The sequence below is a fragment of the Strix aluco genome, chromosome 22, assembly GCF_031877795.1.
Source record: "Strix aluco isolate bStrAlu1 chromosome 22, bStrAlu1.hap1, whole genome shotgun sequence".
In the NCBI taxonomy this organism is placed as follows: Eukaryota; Metazoa; Chordata; class Aves; order Strigiformes; family Strigidae; genus Strix; species Strix aluco.
In genome coordinates this window covers 5256690-5277609 of record NC_133952.1, presented here as the reverse complement: position 1 = coordinate 5277609, position 20920 = coordinate 5256690, and the positions used below count along the sequence as shown (strand labels likewise).

The 20920-nt window shown below is 37.6% G+C and overlaps 1 protein-coding gene across 16 annotated transcripts in view; it reads right to left on the bottom strand.

Moving 5' to 3' along the window:
- The window catches only part of KIF1B (kinesin family member 1B), a 96149-nt gene that overhangs the window by 55919 nt on the left and 19310 nt on the right, over positions 1–20920 (bottom strand). For 6 of the 16 annotated variants that reach the window (XM_074848481.1, XM_074848490.1, XM_074848491.1 and 3 more), the window contains exons 3-16: positions 18491–18567; positions 16441–16620; positions 14296–14361; positions 12247–12425; positions 11366–11477; positions 10251–10328; positions 9949–10014; positions 9182–9199; positions 7644–7719; positions 7258–7336; positions 6574–6716; positions 2729–2862; positions 1573–1652; positions 125–200 (exon numbers count right to left, since the gene is read on the bottom strand). In XM_074848481.1, coding sequence (XP_074704582.1) covers positions 125–200; positions 1573–1652; positions 2729–2862; positions 6574–6716; positions 7258–7336; positions 7644–7719; positions 9182–9199; positions 9949–10014; positions 10251–10328; positions 11366–11477; positions 12247–12425; positions 14296–14361; positions 16441–16620; positions 18491–18567 — 1364 coding nt within the window. Of the gene's footprint in view, positions 1–124; positions 201–1572; positions 1653–2728; positions 2941–5352; positions 5395–6573; positions 6717–7257; positions 7337–7643; positions 7720–9181; positions 9200–9948; positions 10015–10250; positions 10329–11365; positions 11478–12246; positions 12426–14295; positions 14362–16440; positions 16621–18490; positions 18568–20920 lie in introns of all 16 variants that reach the window. The other 10 variants (XM_074848478.1, XM_074848482.1, XM_074848483.1 and 7 more) reach the window with 4 other exon arrangements.

Below are 20920 nucleotides of genomic sequence, written 5' to 3'. Positions count from 1 at the left end.
ATTTATGTTCTTCTGTATCTTACATGAATACAAGCCCTTGTATGAATGGCAGCTCCCTCATCACCCTCTCCTCCCAGCCTCAGCCTTTTGGATACACGATGCAACAGTTAGCAATTTTCTCTACCTTTTTAGGTGAGAAGACTCCCAATGTTCCTCCATCTTCCCGAATAGCAACTCCCATTTCAGCCAACAATGCCTCCCTGAGAGAAAAAAAGATATTTACCATATTTTAGGCTTCTTCAGTAAAATAAGATCTAATGAAAGCCATGTAATGAAATATATCAGACTTTCAACCAGCCTATCCATCGACCATGTAGCCAGGACTGTCACCACCTCATAACACAATAGAGCAAGTTTCTAGAATTTAGTCCTAGAGTTTATAGCCTGCAGAATGGCAACAACAAAAATATTACAGAGATTTAACAGCATTTCAGTGCAACCATGTATCACAAGATAAGTACATTTTAGGACATTACAGTCATTGCTTTCTTTAAGGAAGGTTAAAATCTGTTCTAAATTTCAATATTTAATTTATGTAAAAGGAGCTACCACTTTTCATTAACTTACAAAGACTTAACTGGCTCTTCCTGATCTAATAGAGAAAGTACTCTCTCCTTCTTAAGACATACAAAGGATTGTATTGGGTCAAACTGTTCATGTAACAAGTATTCTTGGTTTTGACACAGTACAAGAGTGATGCCAACACAGAAGAATAAGAACATGGTAAATACTGTGATATTTTCCCCAAAGTATTCTCAGAATCTACCAATTTATTCCTAAGGAATTTCCAGAATTGTGGCATTTCTTTTAAACCGATATCCAAGGTTGTTTTGTTGTTTTTGAGGTTTTGTCTTTTTTTTTTTAATTCAACTCCTACCATCATCCACATCATGCAGTAAAGACTTCCACAGCTTACCTATGCATTGTGATAATTCCTATTTGTTTCAAATCGCCCGTCAGCCTTAAAGTCCCTTAGCTCTGTCAGTGAACAATGAATCTCCATCCACTTTCTTCATACACCTCTCATGCTTTCATAGACTGCTCAATCACATTGTTTCCAGGCAAAGATGTTCCCCTTACATATTTTTTTAAGCTTTTAATATTCTAATAATTAATGTTATGTTTGGTTGCACCCACTTTCTGACAATTATTAAGAATCCATCTTGTTGCTCAAAGCACAACTCAAACCAAAGCTGGAGCTGTTTCATAGTTTTAGATACTCCGGTACCAAAAACTTACTATCTTCTGCTTAACTTTAGGGCTAGAATCTTTGGAATGTAAGAGAATGATGGGAGAAGAAAGAGACCAGGACTCCATGCTGCTTCACAGCAGAAGCAGCTTAGGATGTTACCTGAATTACAGTGGTAAACACTAACTGTAGGAAATACAGGAAAGAGCACAGCTTTCTCTCAGCATTGCCCCTACTGTTATATATAACACAAAGTTCAGCAGAATTATCACTAAGCGTTACTCTGCTGTTCCATTGATTCTGAACAGAGTAACAGTCTCCATTTTCCACCCTTCTCCATTTTCTAGAGACCATCCACATTTACAGCACTTCCAATTCCTGACCTTTCCATCCTAATGGCCTCAGTTTTCCTCAGCTTCTCTTCCCATGTTTCGTTCAGCTCTGCAATGATCTTCTCAGATTCCTGTGTGAAAATCCCAGAAGCTGTTTTACCATTCCTCTCAAAGTTCTTCACATAATACACAAAGCAAGTGCAGTTTGTGCTCAGTTCTAGACCTCAAATTAATTTTGGATATAAAAAGTACTCCCAGCACTTAAAAATTTTAAAATTAATTTTGAAAGGGTAAATAGCCTTGAAGGCAAGCTGAGAAGACAACTTCATATCTAACCACAGTTAAACTTTAATTTGAACCACCCAAATTATTTTTCCTTTTCTCTGTTTTTTAAAATCTGATTTACAGACATCATTCAGCAACTGGATGCCAAGAACTGCAGAGACCACACTGTTATTTCCATAGCAACAGCCGGTTTCCAATAGGAAAGGGATATGCAGTGTCTGTTCCAGCCCATTCCAATCCCTGTGGCAGTGTCTCATGGACAAGACATGAGAAAGAAGCATAGATTCAACACAGCCAGCCCTCCCCACTCATCCACCCATGGAGATTGGGGGGGGCTTTCATAAAAATTAAGAAATACTTCACTGTAATGCACTTTTGATGTGGTTCAATTCTATGCAGAATTGGGACAAGGCCGCTATTGTCTGGATAAAGCATGCTATTCTGTGTGCTTCACATTTTAATCTGTGGGGGCTGGGTGAATACAACAGTAGCAGGATTATTCTTCCTCCTTTTTTCAACTTTGGGGTAATTTGGTTTTCTGAAAGCCAAGTGCATTTGCTAGTCAGACTTTGTCCACACTAATGCTGACCAGACCTCCTGAAATCTATACTTATACTCAAATTTTCCATAATTACCACTGCATCAGAGGACCTGTAAACAAGAATCAAGATTTTCATTTATAATTTAGTTGTCACTCCAGGCCACAATTAAACCTAAATAATCCTAACAGGAAAGGTTGTGCCAGTTTCTACCCCACCACAGTTAAGTGCCCTTTTTAAGGTGCAAGTGGGTTTCAGACAACTTCCTACAGAAACAGTAGCATACTAGACATATTTATGAAGGAAAATTCTCCAGGGTTCACCGCTATTTAGCTTTGGAAAAGACCAAACTAATAGCCTCCTTAATCTACAGCGATACCTACCTTCAAACGTTCAATTGCCTCTTCTCCTCCAGGTGTAGACATGATTCTTTCCTGTATACTGGACACAGATGTTAAGCCCACCTGACTACTGAGAGAGCAGGAGGATGGAGATGCAGTGAGGGACCCCATGGAGGCTGTGGAAAAATTGCCAGGACGTTGATTCTCGGAGGCTAGCAAGTATCTATGTTTATTGTTCTGAAAATCTTTCAAATCTGGGAGAGAGACACACAGACAGAGGGAAGGCAGAAAGATGGGAAAAAGGAAAATAGGAAGAGGGAAGGAAGAGGAAAAAGGAAAGGAAGGAAATACCAGTGTAAGAGGAAAGCATTTAAGCAGCAACAAGACAAGTTTTTTAATTTTTAGATGGCAGTTCTGAAACAAATCTTTTAATATTAGTATCCATAACATAACAATAACTCAGTTCAGACCCTGAGGATTATTAGTAAGGACTGCATCATAAACCATTTTGACCAAAAAAACCTGAAAAAATGAATTACACACTTGCCAAAAAATAAAACATCCTCTTCCTAACTGAACATTAAACTGAGCACCATGGAGCTCAGACCGGGAGCAGATTCAGTTCCTCATGAGATTAGTGACATTGTGGGCTGAAGTCTGAACAGACACCAACCTCTTAAACTCAGCAAAACATTCTCTTCCAGACTCCTTTAATCTAAAATGATGATTCAGTAAATCTTTATCACAGCAGTGGTTCTGCGGCTGAACCACCCAGACTAGGAGGACAAAGAACTACTCCTCCTTAAATTCTCACAGGAGAGTATGTAATCACCTGTGAGTCCATGACAGGGAGAAGAGAACACAAGTTCACAATAACATCATTATGTTACTTCGTGACCCTCCTTATGGAAATCTAAGATGCCCAATCAGTGAAATATCTGATAAGGCTCTCATACTTCAGAAGGTGCTTTAAAGCTTTTTGGTCTTAGTTTAGAAGAGGAAGGCCTTAAAAACCCCCAAAATTTAATAAGGCAGCTTTTGTAGCCTGACAACCTGGAGGCCTGAAAGATGCCTCCCTGAAAGACAGAAAACAAGAAAAAGGTGTATGAATGATTTAAGAACAAATATCCAAAGGCAATTTATTTTAAATATATCTGAGAACTTAGCTTCTCAGATATGTCTGTAAACCATATCCTCAGAATAATCACACACCAAAAAAAAAAAATCTTCTAACATGGAAATATCAGACAACTAAACAGCTCAGTTTTAATAATTTTGATGGTTTTAAATTCTATTTCAAAAACAAATCTTTTAAAATAAGTATCCTTAGGAAAGAAACAGGTCAAACCAGACCTTGCAAGTTATAAACAAGGGCTTCACACTTAGAAAAATGAGGTGCTCACCCAGACATTGCATAAATTTCCATATCCTCCTACACCTCCTCTACTCTTATCCTGAACAACTCTGCTATTGTCAGCCTTATGCCCTAGTTCACTCCACATTCAACCTGCTGTTTCAGCCTCATGAAACTGATGATTGCATCAGGTCAGTTTGAAAACCACCATCTGCAAATACAGGAAGCAGGGGTGGGAGTTTAACAGAAGAAAAGCAGGTTAAGGGAATGCCATCGGGATGAGGAAAGCAGGCATGACAGCAGGGAGGATGAAGTCTCAAAAGGGCAATAGACACATGCACTCCTGAAGATAAAGGAAGTGGCACTTGCAATAGCTTTCACAGTTGCTGTGACCACAGAGAACCAAAACCCTCAACATCATGCACACTTCTCCTGGAGGCTGCAGCTTTCACACAGATGACATATGCACACGCTGGAAGCAGCATCAGAACATAAGACAAGGCCAGGATGAGTCTTTACACGACCAGTAGCTTTAATTGTAGGAAATTTCAGACAGATCTCTTCCAGTTGATATTCTTTGAGTGAGGGTGAAGACGACTGACTGAAAGCGTTTAAAAAAGTCTACCAACCCAAAACCTACATAGAATACATTTCTCTTGCAATGGACTATGTCTATTTCCCTTTCATAAAAGCAAACAGTAGAACAGAAATAAAATGCTATTTGCTGACTGGTTTTAACCCTATTGAGTTAATCATCTGCAACCAAGTACTTGAGCTCAAATAAGAGACCTTCATCAGCATAAGATGTGCAACTTTTTTTTTTTTTAAAGAGACTATACAAAATAAATAAATCTCAGTCTCCAGGAAGAACTGATAACATTTCATCTTGAGTTCATCTATTGACACATTTAAAACAAATACTTCTAGGTGGAAAAGAGATGTTAAAAGGCCAGGAAGCTAGGTGAGCAGAAGCCATTTCAACTGAGGAACTTGAGAAAGATTTGAGAAAAAGATTTTCTAGCTCAAATCTAAACTGTTGGCTGTCATGAAAACAGACTAAGGAATTACCACTCTCCCTTCTATATTCTGCCAGAAAGAAAGCAACGAACATATGTTGCATTTTAAATTTTGCACTTTTTGACTGTCGACTCAATCTAAGAAATGCTGGTTAAGCTAGTTTCCATGAAACTGCATTGCATTCCACAGTGAGTGTTCTGTCTGGGATTTCCCTGTGAGAAATGCTGGCATGCAAAGCTCAGTTAAAAGCTGACCCAGAGAAAGCAGGTTAAAAAGAGAATCACACAATACACACATTTGCCTCCACTTCCAGAGTATTCATCTCCCATTGGATCAACTGAAAGGAAGCAGGAGGGAAAATACAAGAAGGATCAAAATTGAAGGTTCACTAGCCACAGGAAGGGAAGAGAATACTACTTGATGTTTAAAGAAACAAAACACAATTTTCAGTAACACATAGTATTTTCAGTTTTGATTTAGAACCAAAAACCTCAGACTGTACCAAGCATGAAAACACCTGCATTTCATTGTCTTCTGGCCCCATTCTCTTGAAAACAAGCAAACAAAAAGGTAAATACATGTTACACATCTTTAAGCAGTGTGTGACTACGTCGGGACTTCTGCTTCACACGCAAATAAGCTCTGACAAATCAGAAACTGGTGCAACATTCACTTTTATGATTTTTTTTTTCTTCTTTAAGTCAACGAATCTTTTAATCCCCTGGAACTCATTCTGTGTTTCTATGGGCATCTCCTTCACTAGGAATTAAGTCACTGTTCATATTACAGAAGAATGTACCAGCTAAAATTTTAGTTTATTTGCCTTGTTTGGAATGAGGACAAGCAAATAACTCAGGCACAAGTGTGTTCTGGTGCTTTAAGAGGTTGCTGGCAAAGCAAAACAGTACAATACTGCTCTGCCAACCTAACTCTAAATCTCACCCCAAGAGAATTCATTATTTATTCACAAGCAGCTGTTTGATAGCTAGTTATTTTGAGATGACAAATCGTTTGTCACTCGGGACACTGTCTAACAGGAATTAGCCATTGTTTTCCTTTCTGAGCAAGGATGGCATTGAAGTCAGGTATCAACTAATAACATTAACCCTTTGAGGAGGAAGAAAAGATGCTTTCTTTCTCAGTACAAAATTAAGTTTCTATATCTCAACTATTCTTCTTTTATTGGCAGCCTAACAACAAGCCCTCCATAACTTACTATAACAACTCCTGAATGTGTAAGTTCTATTACACAAAATCATTTCTACAGTGACAGGAAACTCAGTGTCCATGTTTTAACTTGAGAGTTTGAAGGTGGCCTGTCAACACTACAGACAATCCTAGGATCAGTTGTTTAAAGACAGAAGAGGCTACCATTGCTAAAACCATGTTCAAAATTTAATATCAGCACCTACATTTAACTTCCAAGTTTTAAACCCCTTTCTCCCACAGGCCCAGCTCTCCCTCCTTGGTAAGAGAAACCCACCTCAAGATGGTAAGGTCTGTTTAATCCACTTACTGTCAATAATATCTCCCAGCCCTTGGGCACGCAGGAGATCCTTAAGCCTTGTCACCTCCTCCTTCAGCTCACGCACCAGTTTGGCATTGGGATCTTCATTGATAACAGCATTGCATTTAATCTGTTTTGCACGATCAGCATATCTGGAACCACACCAAAACAATGAAACCTTACAATGAACATAGAAATTATATGCAACAGAGGAATGCAGCAATATAGGAGACATTTAGCTTCCAGCTGTGTGACAGAAGAGAATCCTGGATTATATTCAATCATTCATTTGAATTTGTATTTAATACAGGATATTACTGCAAAAAAGACAAGTCCTATTCAAGATGGATTAACAATATGTACAACAAACAACATGTTTTTTCTTTTTTCTTTATTCAGTGCTTTGAAGCCTAAGCTCGACTAATATGCTCTATTTTAGGGACCACACTGGAAAAGAACATACAAAGAGAAGATGAGTTTGATTTTTCAAGTTAAGAGTTGGCAATAAATCCCTAGCTCCCTATTCACATACAACAGATCGGTTTTCCTCTTTTGGGGTAACTGAGTTCTTGCCAGTCTAGTCTTCTTCCCCACAGACTTTCTCAAAATATAATAACACAAAGATTTGGAAGATAGAATGTGGCCATTAGAGCCAACAGCTACCCATATCCATCTCAGACAAAAAGAAAGTACCTTAAAGTGCTCAAAGTTTCATCGTAGTTTATGTCTGCCGGACTCAAAGCAGCAACCATCGCAGTTCTGGAGTTACCACCTATAATGAGCAGGCAAGATTTTAGATGAAACTAGAGTGCACAATCTAGGCACTAATTGCCTTCTAAATATCAGTATTTTCAATAAAATATAGAATTCAACTATTATTCTACATTACTAATGAACATAAAAAAAAAAATCATAGGAGAGTTGTAACTTTAACAAAAGGTGGAACTACATGGCTCACATTTGACTACCAGAAATATTTAACCTCACACTTGATATGAATTTAAATTAGGTAAGTTGAAAACAGTCAGAAAATTTAGTGAGAATTTCTTTTCATATTGGCACAGGCATGTCAGCCATACCTAGATTTTCTCGAAGAAGCCATGTTAGTACAGAATCCCTGTACGGTATGAAGTCTGTCTTCTTCTTTTTTTTACTCTACAAAGAAAGAACACATTACTGAAAAATAAGACACCAAATGGAAAATTAATATTTAAGACATAAAAATTATAGTATAGGTATTAAAAGAACCATGACAGCATACACATGCTATCTAAACAGAGGGGTGGCCCATCTCAGGTGCACAAGTGATTGCTGAGTTTGCTATTAGATAACATGTAACACATTCAGACATCTAAACAGATGATGATAAGCAGCTCACAGAACTCCCTTAATGCACTACCTTCAGAAAGGTTTTTCTGTGTATGAAGAATATCTTCCTGACATTTAAATTCTGTGTTCTAACACCATTCCAAGAGAATTTAAGCAGTAAACCCTTACTCTTTCATGGGAAGATTCACTTTTCCTTTCCTAGAAAAGTTACATCTTTTCAGAGCAGTCAAAAGTCTATTACATGGCTACAGAGATACAGGTGCACATGTGAAAAGACTTCTGTGTTTCTGTAAGCAGTTATTAGGAAACTTGAGGACAGAAAAGCTGTACACTTGAACACTGAAATTAGAAGTATGAGTATAAAGGAGGTGGTTTGGGGGCGTTTTGTGTGTTGTTTGGGCTTTTTTTAAAAAAGAAAGATAAAATCTTTAGAGACTACTCAAACCAAAGCACAAGGCCACAAGGCCCAAGTATCTAAGTACTTTGTCCCAAAATCAGTAGTGACAAATGCACAACTTCCCCACAAGAGAAGAGGGCCTTCCCAGCACCTTTGGCAGACTTCCCACCAAATTTCATTGTAAAGCCTTTCCCTAGCTTCTTTATTTGGTCTAAAAGAAACAATGATTAACTTCAAAAGCTCTATAACAGAATGTGAGTCTTGGGTCATCCATTTACTTACACAGTTAGTAGGCAAACGTCTTGCTTCAAGAGATGCCAAAAGTTTAATTCCACACAACATTTAACACAGGATATGGCTTTGCACTAAAAGGCCCGATTATAATTTGTGTGAAACTCCTCTTAACACTCAAGAGGTGCTTAAAATGTGAGTGTTAGTCTTGCAATAGTTCTGTTGTCCCTTGCAAAAGGTGAATAACCTTACAATGGACAAGTAAAATTACTAAGGGCAGGTAAGAACCAGATGCTAAAGCTGAAATCTAGAATTGACTATAGCCTACAATCTATCACATGGGGTAAAGAAGAAAAGTATTGAGAGTAGATGCATGAAAGTAAAGACAAAGTTATCCATACTAAAAGTAAATATTCCCAAGGAAAATCATCAAATCAGGAGCAGGAATGTAATAAAACAATATTCCTAAATAGATACTTAAATGTGTAAACATTTGTTAGTACTGATAATTCTCAGGCTTCATGACTATAATTTATAGTCACAGGAATTTCTCAAAGATCTGAAATAAAAGATCCCTGCTCTTTGATTCCAAAGTGAAGAGAATAAAATCTTACACTCAGGAAAAAAAGACAACATCCACTACTACTCAGACCATCATACCTTGTTGGTGCAGTTATCCTAAGTTGAAAGCATTAAAGAAAGAGGAAGAAGATACAAAATGAGCTTCTTAACAAAGCTTTAGATGTAACTTCCATGTTAGCTTGGATAGTATTTTAGGTTCTTGAGAAGCCCAATGAATGCAAATAGTTTTCATTTAAAAAAACCTAAAAAGCACTTAAGTATATTCAACCTGTCCCAGCTGTTGAGAACTCACTTTTAAAAGGAACAGCAATAATTTACTTGGTTTATTTTAAATAACAGTTAAGCATAAAAGACAGAGTACTTTTCTAAACCTACATTATGTTTGGATCAACATATGCTCACTCAACTCAACACATTAAGTCTTGCCATTGCAAAAAAAGCCAGTGATAATCAAATTATTACACTAGTATTTCTAAAAATTTTAACAACTAAGCTGCAGTTGGTTTTCTAAAATTATTCTTTCAAATAAAAATAAAATTACTGCTCTGCAGAACCAAAAGCTTGTTACACAGACATATCTTCCACACAAACGCAAGCTTCTTTTGCAAGGTTTCTTCACAGCTAAATAAACCAATGCTTCAATCTATCGACAAATAAAGTTTCTACCAGCCTGCATCACATTCACAGAATACCATCAACACTGGACATCTACTGAAATACACACACCCAATTTGGCTGAGAACGCTAGGCCAAGAACAGTGAATGATTCTGCTGTACTCCATGGTTTTTACTGTCGCAGTTTTACTAGCTACAGAAAGATTGTTGCAGGTAAATGCTGTACTTACCACTTCAGCCAGTGCTGAAATAACTTTGCCCAGAGTTGTGAGAGACTTGTTTATATTTGCTCCTTCCTGAGAAAACAGAATCCAGTATTATATAGTAATTAAAATTGTTCAGCCATGAATCTCTGTAGACTAAATGAGCCAAATGTCACATCCACGATGAGAGGGGAAAAAAAAGTCTTCAGTTTTGCAGCTGTTTTTTCTATACTTAAAATAGCAATCCTTTCTTTTCCTTATTATTTGTCAAGCAAAGACCCCACACGCTTGTGCACCCTTTCTTTCCCCACACATCAATGGCCCAATACCTTTAATCGGGTTCCTTTGGCACCAGTTGAATCAGCCCGCTCACTCCCAGCTAAATCCACAAGGCTGATCTTGCTGACCTGAAGAGAAAAAGCACATTAACAACAAGAACTAGCTCTTGGTGAACTAGAGTAAGAACAAAATGTCAAGGAATTCTATGCCATGAGAAAAGCTCTACTGTCTAAAAAAAAAAAACCAAAATATCACTGCAGTGTGCTTAAAACTACAGTCAAACAAAGTTTTCACAAGCAACTAGCTTGATGCTGTTATCTTATGGATAAGAAGTGTCTGAATATGCTCTAAGTATCACTATACCTAAAAAGAGAGAATGAGATCTCACATGAGCAGACCAGAACACAAGACAAAAGAAATCATTACTGCTACATATAACACAAGAACCTCAAAGGATGAGAAACTTAATGTTTCATCCTGACCCCAGTGACACCAACAATAAAGCACTGGCCTAACTACAGCTACAGACTGCATGCCAATTAATGATAATTTTACAGGGTCTTATGTGTGTGTGGGGGTGGGTGGTCTTCAATACATAAATTTTTTCAGATCTGCCCACAGTAGTCAGTTCAGAAACATTACCATTACCTGTATTTCAGCTACATTGCATGCAGTGTCTCTATTTCAGAGTAATAAAAGCCAGAAAACTGTTCCATGCTAAACAGTGTGCCTCCTTTTTAACATGCAAATTCCAGGAAGTGTCTAAGTCTCACTCATCCCAATTTCTGTGCCCTAACAAGGAAAGTATTTTGCACTGACAAGCAAAACCTCAGAAGGTTTTAGGAACAAGACTGGGGAAGATTGACATTTCATGTATTGCTCCCCACTGAACCTAGTCCTTAAGGCTATATTTTCCCTCACCTATACATTCTCCTCCTGCACATATTCACGATTTAGTTGTTTTTAGAATTACAATCAAATAAAATCCCACAAGAAATAAAAGGGCTGTCAAGGCACGCAGCAAGTTCAGCCTTAAACAAACCACCAGAAAAAACAATTAATTCTCATTCTCTCACTATACTGCCAATTGTCCAGTTTAAACCCAGCCATGACTATAGGGAAAATTGTGAAAAACAAGTCAGAACGCTGCTTATCCGTAACATACCTTCTCTGTGGAAAGATCAGTTTCTGTGTCATGTTTCTTCTGAGTAAAGACAATTGTAAACACAGCATGAGAGCGGCTGCTGGTTTCATTCATGTTGGTAGCTGCCACCGTCCTAAAATATGAACAGATATAGACATGTTTATAAAACAGTAGCCTCTATGCTGCAAGTACAACTACCTGCAGGGCTAAAAGCAGCTGGAGAGGAACAAGACCAGAAGGCTGTAGAGTTGATGTTCTGCCCTGTAACCAATACCAAGCCACACCAAATACCATTAACAAACCCTTTGATTTTTCACTCCTGAATTACTCCCATGTTAATCACAGTTTAAACAGAGCTTCCTCAATCTGTGTACTCAATAAGCTACTTTATACCACAACACCCAAGAAAACACAAGCAGCATTTATGTCAGTCTTTCCCACACAGCGTTTATGTCAGTCTTTCCCACACGTTGTTAAATGGAGCCTACAGCTGACAAGAAAACAACTACTAATGAACCGGAACCTAAAGCTAGAATGCCAACTTTAGTCCTGACCACTTGAATGAAAGAAAAGACTGTGTTCACACGTCTATTTATACCAATATAGTGATACAGTACATAACGAAGGCAGAACTAACATCCAGTATAATTATTTACATACCTCATGTCAAGCCATTACAAGCTTTAAATATCAATACAGTGATTTCCAGGGCTATTTCACCACACAAATCAATTTCAGCCTTTTAATAGCATCTATCGGTGCATATTTCAACAATACTCTTCATACAACATGAGTTCTTCAAAAAGTGCCAATGCATCACAGAAGATATTTTAAATTTGCTGCTATATGCCATATATACCCACAACAGAAACAAAAACATGTAACGCGCTACCATCACTAACCTGGCTTTGTTCCCAGCATCCATGAGGTCTGCGATGTCTGTATAAGACGTGACTGCTAACTTGGATAGATCTTCCACGTATGGTCCAAGCAGAGGATGTTCTCGCACCCGCAAATTCCCTTTGTTCTTCGGGTTCAACAAGTCTCTGACTCTCTCACAGTAAATCTCCATGTAACTCACCTGAAAACAGGAATTTGCATGGACAATTTAGCATTTCTTAAGGCTTGCTCTGCAAGCAGCTCCGCAGCATTTCAGAGTGACACTTGTAGAAATTCCCTCAGTCCACTACTGGAAAGTTGTTGGTGGGATTCTGAGTTCATTTAACAACTTGAGACAAGAGCAGAGGGGAAGAAGAGTCACTAGTCTCATGCATCAGATCTCCAATGTAAGCTGCAGGCTTTGCATCCAGGTATAGACCCCTCGGCCATTTCAAAAAACACTGGTGTTTAATTAAGAATTATACACTTGAGTTCACAATCATCTTAACAGCTTTATTATGACACAGCAGCAAAACTATCTTTCTAAAGAGGCAGACGAGATGGCAAAAAGAGTCTGCTCACAAGGAATCTCTTATGAATGTTAGAAGCGAAATAAATTCATTTCTTTGTATGCAGAAGCAACTTTTGATTCTAAGCTGTACCCACGTCCTGCTGTATTCGAGTCATCAGTACAATTATTCAAAGTACAGTAATCTTAAATCTGCACCCTTTGAAATAAATTATAAAGCTAAGGTTATTTTTAAATGCATTCTTTAATTTTTATGTTTTTCATGGTACTAGGCTTATACCAGTCCAACAGGTACTTAGCAGCTGCAGCAGTCAAGATATTAAATATTGAGAGAGACAGTAAGCTATTCACTTTCATTCTGTGGAGAGATTACAGATGTAAGCAGCAGTTTTAAAAAATTAAGGTCTCTTTTTGTGTAAGTGCAATTCAGAAAAATTAATTCTATATCCAAAACAGATCACATACTCTATTTACACATTTTCATGACTATTTCTGCCTAGCTGTCTTCCCTTGTCTGCATATTTGTCAGATGGTCATTATTTTGGATTTCCATTATAAGAGAGATGATTTCTCTCTCTCACATGGACAAGTCTATGCTTGGAGACATAATCAGAACCATAAACAAGTACCAAATATAAAAAGCGTCATGAAAATGTGGGAATCTTCTCATTCACAAACCCTAAATGTGATACTCCCATGGTATTCAAGCACTAGGACATCAAATGTTAATAAAATACAATTAAACAAAGCGTTAAAACAGACAGACTCAAAGCCACAGAACTAGTCATCTCCCACTTCTGTAATTTAGCAGCAGTAATGACTGGAGTTCACATTTATTAATAAAAATCACATTTGACTTCTACTGGCTTTTTTGTCCTTCTTTCTTTTGAAGCCTGAAGGTCAAGCCATTAAAACTGATTAGGGGAAAAAATAGTAAAAGAAAGAAAAAAGCGGATGCTTTTATTTTTATTTTGGAGCAGGGCAAGGAGACAAGATAGAAAAAGAAATGCTGCAGTATGATAGCATAAGAAAACCACTTTCTAAACACAGACCAACATAAGTAAGGATAATAATTAAGAAAAATTAAGTACTGAGAAATTTCTTATGTATGCACAGCTTAAACAATTTTTTGTGTAAACCAACCTTACTAACAGATGTCAGGTAAGACTGCGTGACCAAGCTATTCTAGACAAGTCCTCTAGACATACAGGGTATAAATTATGACTATAGTAACTGACAAGAAACATGTAAGTCTTCCATCCAGCAGTCAAAAAAAAAAAAAAATTCTGTAAATGCATGTTTAGGTTTTTCAGCCCATCATTTCTTTCAGAATTGCTACAAAGGTAAAGGTATACTAATTTCCTTGTGGGGAAAAAAAGTTCCAGCCTTATTTACATTTGCCTCAAACATGAAACAGAGAAAAGACACAAAGTTACCAAAAAAAAAAAAAATTAAATCAGAAGTCAGCATCTTAATTACGCAGCACCTAAGCTCAGTTTGATGTCCAGCACACTGATATTCTTTGATCCCTCACCGTACCCACCTCTACAGAATATGACATTTCTTCATTGCTGTTGTCATTGATTTTCTCAAACAGTTCCTCACATAGCTGGAAAGAGATTAAACACAAGTCAGAATGCCATTAAATTAGCTTTAGAGTGAGGGCAGGGGAAGAAACTATTATATCAACCACATCAACCACATACAGCCTCACTGAGAAGATACTTAATCTCAATTCTACGTCACTGTCATCCAACCTTATTTTCTATAGTATCTCAACAACTGTTATAGGTTTATCCAGTATTATTATCCTGTACAATAAAATCAGAAAAAGCCTATAACAACTGAAGTGGGAAGTAATCATTTTAGAAAAGAATGATTAAAATCTTTATTCCTCCTCTAGTCTCATAAAAACAACAGTCTGTTTATTTGATGTCCTGAAGTTCCAAGATTCGGATTTAAATCAATAGACAGAAATTATTTCAAAATTTGGTAACAGTATCTTCATATGGGATACTTTAACTATCAGCAGCTTATCACTTCAGGAGTGCTTGTCTACAAGTAACTGAAATGAGACACCTAAAATTAAGATAATAAAGGACACAAAAAAATGAACAGTGGGCAAGCCATGAATATATATTTGGAGATTAAAAAGCATGGGTAGAGAGAGGAATTAAGAGTAGAAAGAGGTTTCTGGAACAGATATCTACAAGCCACTGTATGAAAAATAAACAGATTTTGAAAGTACACACTCTGAAGTATTCAGTCAACACATGGTTAAAGTATCATTAAGTTTCACACCAGGGAGTGGCAGACAGGGAATTTTGCCAACACATAAGAATTTCATGTCAACAACCTGTATTACTTGGCCATTACATGGCTGTGCTGTACCTTCTGTGTATGTGACAAGAAAGAGAACAGATTCAACAAGGTCTCCCTAAACAGACAAGTTGTGTTGTGCCTTTATGAGAAGGCCTCCAATGAAATTGGAGGGAAATTATTTTGTTTTGAAACTGCAGTAGATAACAGGAGCATTATTAAATCTACAAAAGCATTATTAAGTTGGGTTTTTCTTAGGAAAACATTTAATTTGTATTTGAGGTTTCAGAAAAACAAACAGGAATATCAAGATCACAACAAAAAACTTTAGCACAAAGCTATTATCACAGATTTTCAGCTCATTTCCCCTTTTACACTGCTACTTTATAGTACTGTAATAAAAACAAAATTCTTAGATATAACAACTCTGTCCTTCATCACATCAGCTCTTTCAACATTATTTTAAGCTAATCACTTGCAACCTATTTCAGTACATATGCCCACGCTGTTAACAGGGAACAAAGCTCCGTGTTGTCCATTTCACACCTGTGGCACAGGGCCAATGTCTTCTGCAAACCTGCAGCAGAATGAGGACTCAAGCTGTTCAGCATATTTACTTATTAAAACTGAAACCCAACCTCAGATTTCTATTTCGGGAATGGAGGAATGCTCTATCTTCCAACAAACTTGGGCCACCGTCAGCGCCTACACACTGAGGAAGGTCTGCATTTAGAGCAAGGGTCACACAACCAACTGCTATAGAATGCTTACATTCATGATGACGGCATAAATTCTTGACAGCCAAAATTTCTTGTGGGGGTATCTCAACTTCTTCAAATTCCACGGAAAGTGTCAAAAACAAATTTCAAGGGGGGAAAGTAACACTGGGCTGTGCTCAGTTACCCTAAATATTTTTTCCCAATGTTTTGATATGTCTTCATTTCTTACCAAGATATATTATTCAGTTTTTAGCTTTGGGAAACTTGTTTCCACATAAAGTTTCAGACATGTTCATCAGTAATACCACCTTTCGGATTCCTGCTGAATATAAAGTGCTTAAGTGCTGTCCCAGCTAAAGTCAGAGAAGAAGACAAGAAACCCCGTGAATAGGACATCTTGATTTACTAGTTTGTTGGAGAAGTGGAGAAGTTGGATGTAGGAAAAATATACAGAATGTATAGTATAATTTTTTTAAAAAGTAACAAAGGGAAAATTACTTATAATGCTCTTTCCTCAGTAGACTTCTTTCACTTCAGAAGTAAGCTGTGGTTCTCTGTTAACTGCTATTGCAATATAAAAAGAGCCTATAAGCAAGCGTGTGTTTGAACATGCTCTAAAACATAAATCCCCTTTCTGGGTTCTGTCCTACCTGGGGGATTATGCCTGCTTGGCTCTCCTCCTGCTTGCCCATCATTGTGTAGGATTTCCCAGCTCCGGTTTGTCCATAGGCAAAAATGCATACATTGTAGCCCTCAAAGGCGTGCAGCAACATCTCCTTCCCAATATCATTGTACACACGACTCTGAGATGCAAAGCAGGGATCTTCAGGCTGAAAAGACATGAAAACAGCATAAATACAGTCTTACCCTAGCATTCAAGTAACATTTCAAAAAGCAACTGTTTGTTTTTTATCTACTTCTATCTTGTGGGTCAAACCCTTAGGAAGAGGCAAATACAGCACATTTTCACACACAGCTTTTTCCCAAGGCAGTACCAGCTGGAGAAGAACAACAATGACAACACTTGCAGCAGCACTCTATCAATGCTGAGAAAACGATCTGCACAAAGAAACCAACCAGTTCTGTTTGGTGAACATTGTTGACACTACTGGAAAAGTTTCATACAAGATCACCGACAAGTGAGATTCAGGGTGTTTGGGAGGAGGGAGGTGGAGGGGAGAAAATCAAAAGTAGGGTTCAGAGAGCTAATACAAATGAACAAAAGGCTGGAAGCTACAAAAATTCCATAGTGGCTGGTCTTGACAAAGACTCTGGTAGCAGGGGGAAAAGAGAAGGAAAAGTTGTTTAAGGTTTGGGGTTAACATTAAAAGAGTGTAAACGGATCGATAAAATGACCATGTTTTTCTTGCAGCTGTCCGATTCCACTGCCTAATACAATCCAGGTTTCTATTTACAACCTCACTGGTGACTACAGAATCCCTAAGTATGCCAATACGTATTTCAAATTAGCAAGTACCCGAACCAGTCAAGGACAATGTATCAGAACATTCTTCTATGGCTAAAATCAAGGTTAGCAATAAAACTGAAATATAACATTGAATTAAAGAAAAAAAAAAAAGCTACTTTGAAACAAAAACTCTACTGCAGATGCATCCAGTGACAGAGATCTGTGTAAGGACAAAGCAAGTTATCTTCAAACACTCGACTGAAGTTTGTTACACTTTGAAAAGAGGCACTGCTGCACATGCAATGAAAAAAATGACAAGTTAAAGATGGCAAAAAGAATACACTTGCCAGAACTCAAGACAAGGACAGAACCTGTTCCAAACGAAACTTCAGTAATTGCAGAAATTAATTCTCAATTTTTTAAGTAGTGCGTTTCAGGTATTCAGGCACTATACTGATCAAACTCCAACATCCAGTCACAAGAGGCAATCCAAGCTCTAGGCATGGTACAGGACACAAAATTACTGACAGAAAGCTGGATTCAGTGTATATGCTCTTTCTTCTGATGTCCTCTCTTGATCATTTAGGAAAGTCCTCTGTAAATATACTTGAAAAAAATATCATACTAATTATCTACACAGATGTTTAATGTTGTGTTTGTGCAGAGAAGAATCTTAGAGAAATGCATTATTCCTTTTTTCTATATCTTTGGATTAAGTAAGGCAGGGGAGGGGTAGATGGCAGAACACCACAGTTCTGCTGTAGAACAATTACTGGAAGTCAGAAAGACCTTAGCACCAATTCGCAGGAGGGTGGGGCAGAGGAGCTAGATGAGAGTTTATTGCTTTTGCAGCTAATCGGAAACACGGATCACTACTCTGTCTTTTCCAGATATTCCAAGGGAACCCAGACCACAACTCTTCTTGAACTGTAAGAACTCAAGCAACTTTCATTTGTCTAACAGCAAAACTGAATTAACTGTGTTTCACACTCATTCCCAAAATATGTAGAACATTGTTAGAGAATATTTTCAGTAGTCTTTTAAACATTTACAACTTGTTATCAGACTCAAGGAGCTTAGCTTTCTGCTCTCCCCCAAACAGGTAAAGACAGCATACAATGACAAGCTTTTAACCTGAATGCGAGAGACAGTGCAGAAACATCTGACAGGGATGGCATGATCAGAAGAGAATGAAGTTAAATCAGTCAACAAAAAAAAACCAAAACCAAAACACACCACCAAAACAAAAAACCCCAAAGCAAACAAACAACAGTTCTCTTGTAAAAACTTACCGATGTGTGGGACCAATAAGAGTAGTCGAAGCTGAAGGACTTTGGTGCTTCCTTAGGATTCTTTGGGTTGATAATACCTACAGGAAATAAAATTTAAACTCTTAGCTAACTTGACATTTAGGAGTATAATTAATGAGCTCAGAGTATGCACAGAGTTGCCACACTGCACAGGAGTAGTAAGATTGAAGTAACAGACTCACAGCTTCCTAACACTGTACTTCTAAAGGCCTTATTTGAAATAAGGGGAAAAAAAAATCCTCGAAAGAATGCTGCTGCTAAACAGAATTCTTCTGTTGGACAGAAAGGCAGAAGTACATCACCCTGGTCCTTTGGCTTCTAGAACAGGACAGGTTTTTTGGAGTTGAGGGATTATCAGCAAGAAGGAAGAGCCGAAACACAAAGAGTTCAAGAATCCCTGGTGATTTCATAGCAGCACAACTAAAGTCTATTTTGAAATACATATTACACAGGTACAAGGGCGCACTGCAGAAGGATTTTCTACAAGAAGCTCAGTATTTTAGGGGCATGAAAGATCAAAAAAAAAATTGGATCTACAGACATTTCAGAGATTTTCTGCATAGTTTATTTCCATGTTCTTTTACATGCACAAAGCCTTTTAATAGGACTGACATGAATTGAACCAACCAAATTACTGGTAGATGTTCTTACTGTATACAGGCATTGAATTCCAGTGACCCCCAACCAACTTGTGTACTTTTTCTCTTTGGAACGTATGTATAATATATGATGGCCCTATGATAAAGTTCACACACATGCACAAAAAGTCAGAATGAAAAAATGCTAGTGTATAGTTATAGCCCTTAAAAGTCTCATTCAAAAAGCCAATCACCAACTGACTTTTCAGCTCTTGTAATCCTTGCCTTAATTTTCTTCCCAAAGTATTTATATATAGGAATCTAAGAAACTTCAGGCGAGTTGAGTCATTGAACATTTTACAAATACCACAATAAACCTGCTTTACTAAAAAAAAATCCCTGTTTTCTCTTCATATCAGTACATCTGTAAATTTTATGCTCTTTTCCTTTACTCAGATCCTCTAATTCTTTCAGTATTGGACCCACACATGCGCATTCCCCACAATTAATGAAAGCTCTTCCAGATACTTTTTAGGTTGTTGGGTTTGAGGATTTTTTTTTTTTTTTCTTTGCCAGCAACAGCACAGCTTCCTATAACCTTTGCCTGGGGAGAGTAATACACAATGGATTCAGCTGTCATTTTAATGTCATACAGAATGTCTGTAGTTTCTGTATTCCAGGGAGGGTAATTTATAAGCACAGCTCTTGATGCAGAAGTGAATCTCTACTGCTTTCTTCTTTTCAGTATTACAGTGCTGGAAAAACTTAAATCTATTATTTCCAGCAGCTGTTTTCAACACCATCTGTGTAAGGACGGACTGTAAAAGGCATACTCTCAAGGGTATCAAAATTAGATAAACCACCTTAGGTTTACACATACCCATCTGCACCTAAAGCAGCAATCTGCCTTTGGGAGTGATACACTAATTGTGATACATGCAAACAAAATCTACGAAGAAAGAAGCTATACTAAGGTGGTGACAGTCTTCCTGGGGATGATTTACATCCTGATACCAGTCATCCTAAACAAAGGATGCTTATTTCTCACATATTCATGCAAGTTAGGCTATGCTTTGGGAGATGGGGGCTTCTCCCTTTACTTCTTCGATAAATACTAATTATAGCACCCACGTCTCTTATAATTTCAAACATGAACTTAACATCATGTTGTACCAAAATCTCTGAAAATGTGGTTACAGAATCCTTCATTCAAATTAAATCACTCTTCTAACAGATGCTGTGGCCCTGAGCAGGGCTGTTGTCCAAAATTACAGCGTGAAGAAAAAAAAAATCATTGTCTGGATTGCAAATAGCAACAGTTGCTACTCTATTTCTTGTGGCCAACTCCATTTCACTTGGATGCACCTTGTGCTGACATTCTTGCCTTATAAAAGCTGACAGACATGCAAAAGCCAATGAATAATATGCCTTGCACCAGCACAGTATCAGATGGCAAAAACGCATGTGGCTTTGGATAGCAACATGGGCATCAACACATAACAAACTGGTAACCTAAGCAGTCATATATGGCTTTAATTTCCCTCTACTAGTTTTGACCAAACAGCAGTACATCTACAGCACGCACTACTAAACCAGTTCTAAAGTTAAAAGTGAACAAATAACAAGTCCCAGAAGACAACTCCCCTGCCCCAAACTTAAATCATTCTCTCCTTTCAGTGTATTCCAGACTGCTACAATTCAACAACTTGTCATTTCTCATTCAATTATTTAACATCAAAGCTCTGAAAAGTAAGGAAGAAGTAATGCCTTGTACCCAGAAGTTCCTACCCAAAAAAGCAGTACAAATGAAAACCAATCTCATTAATTCAACGTA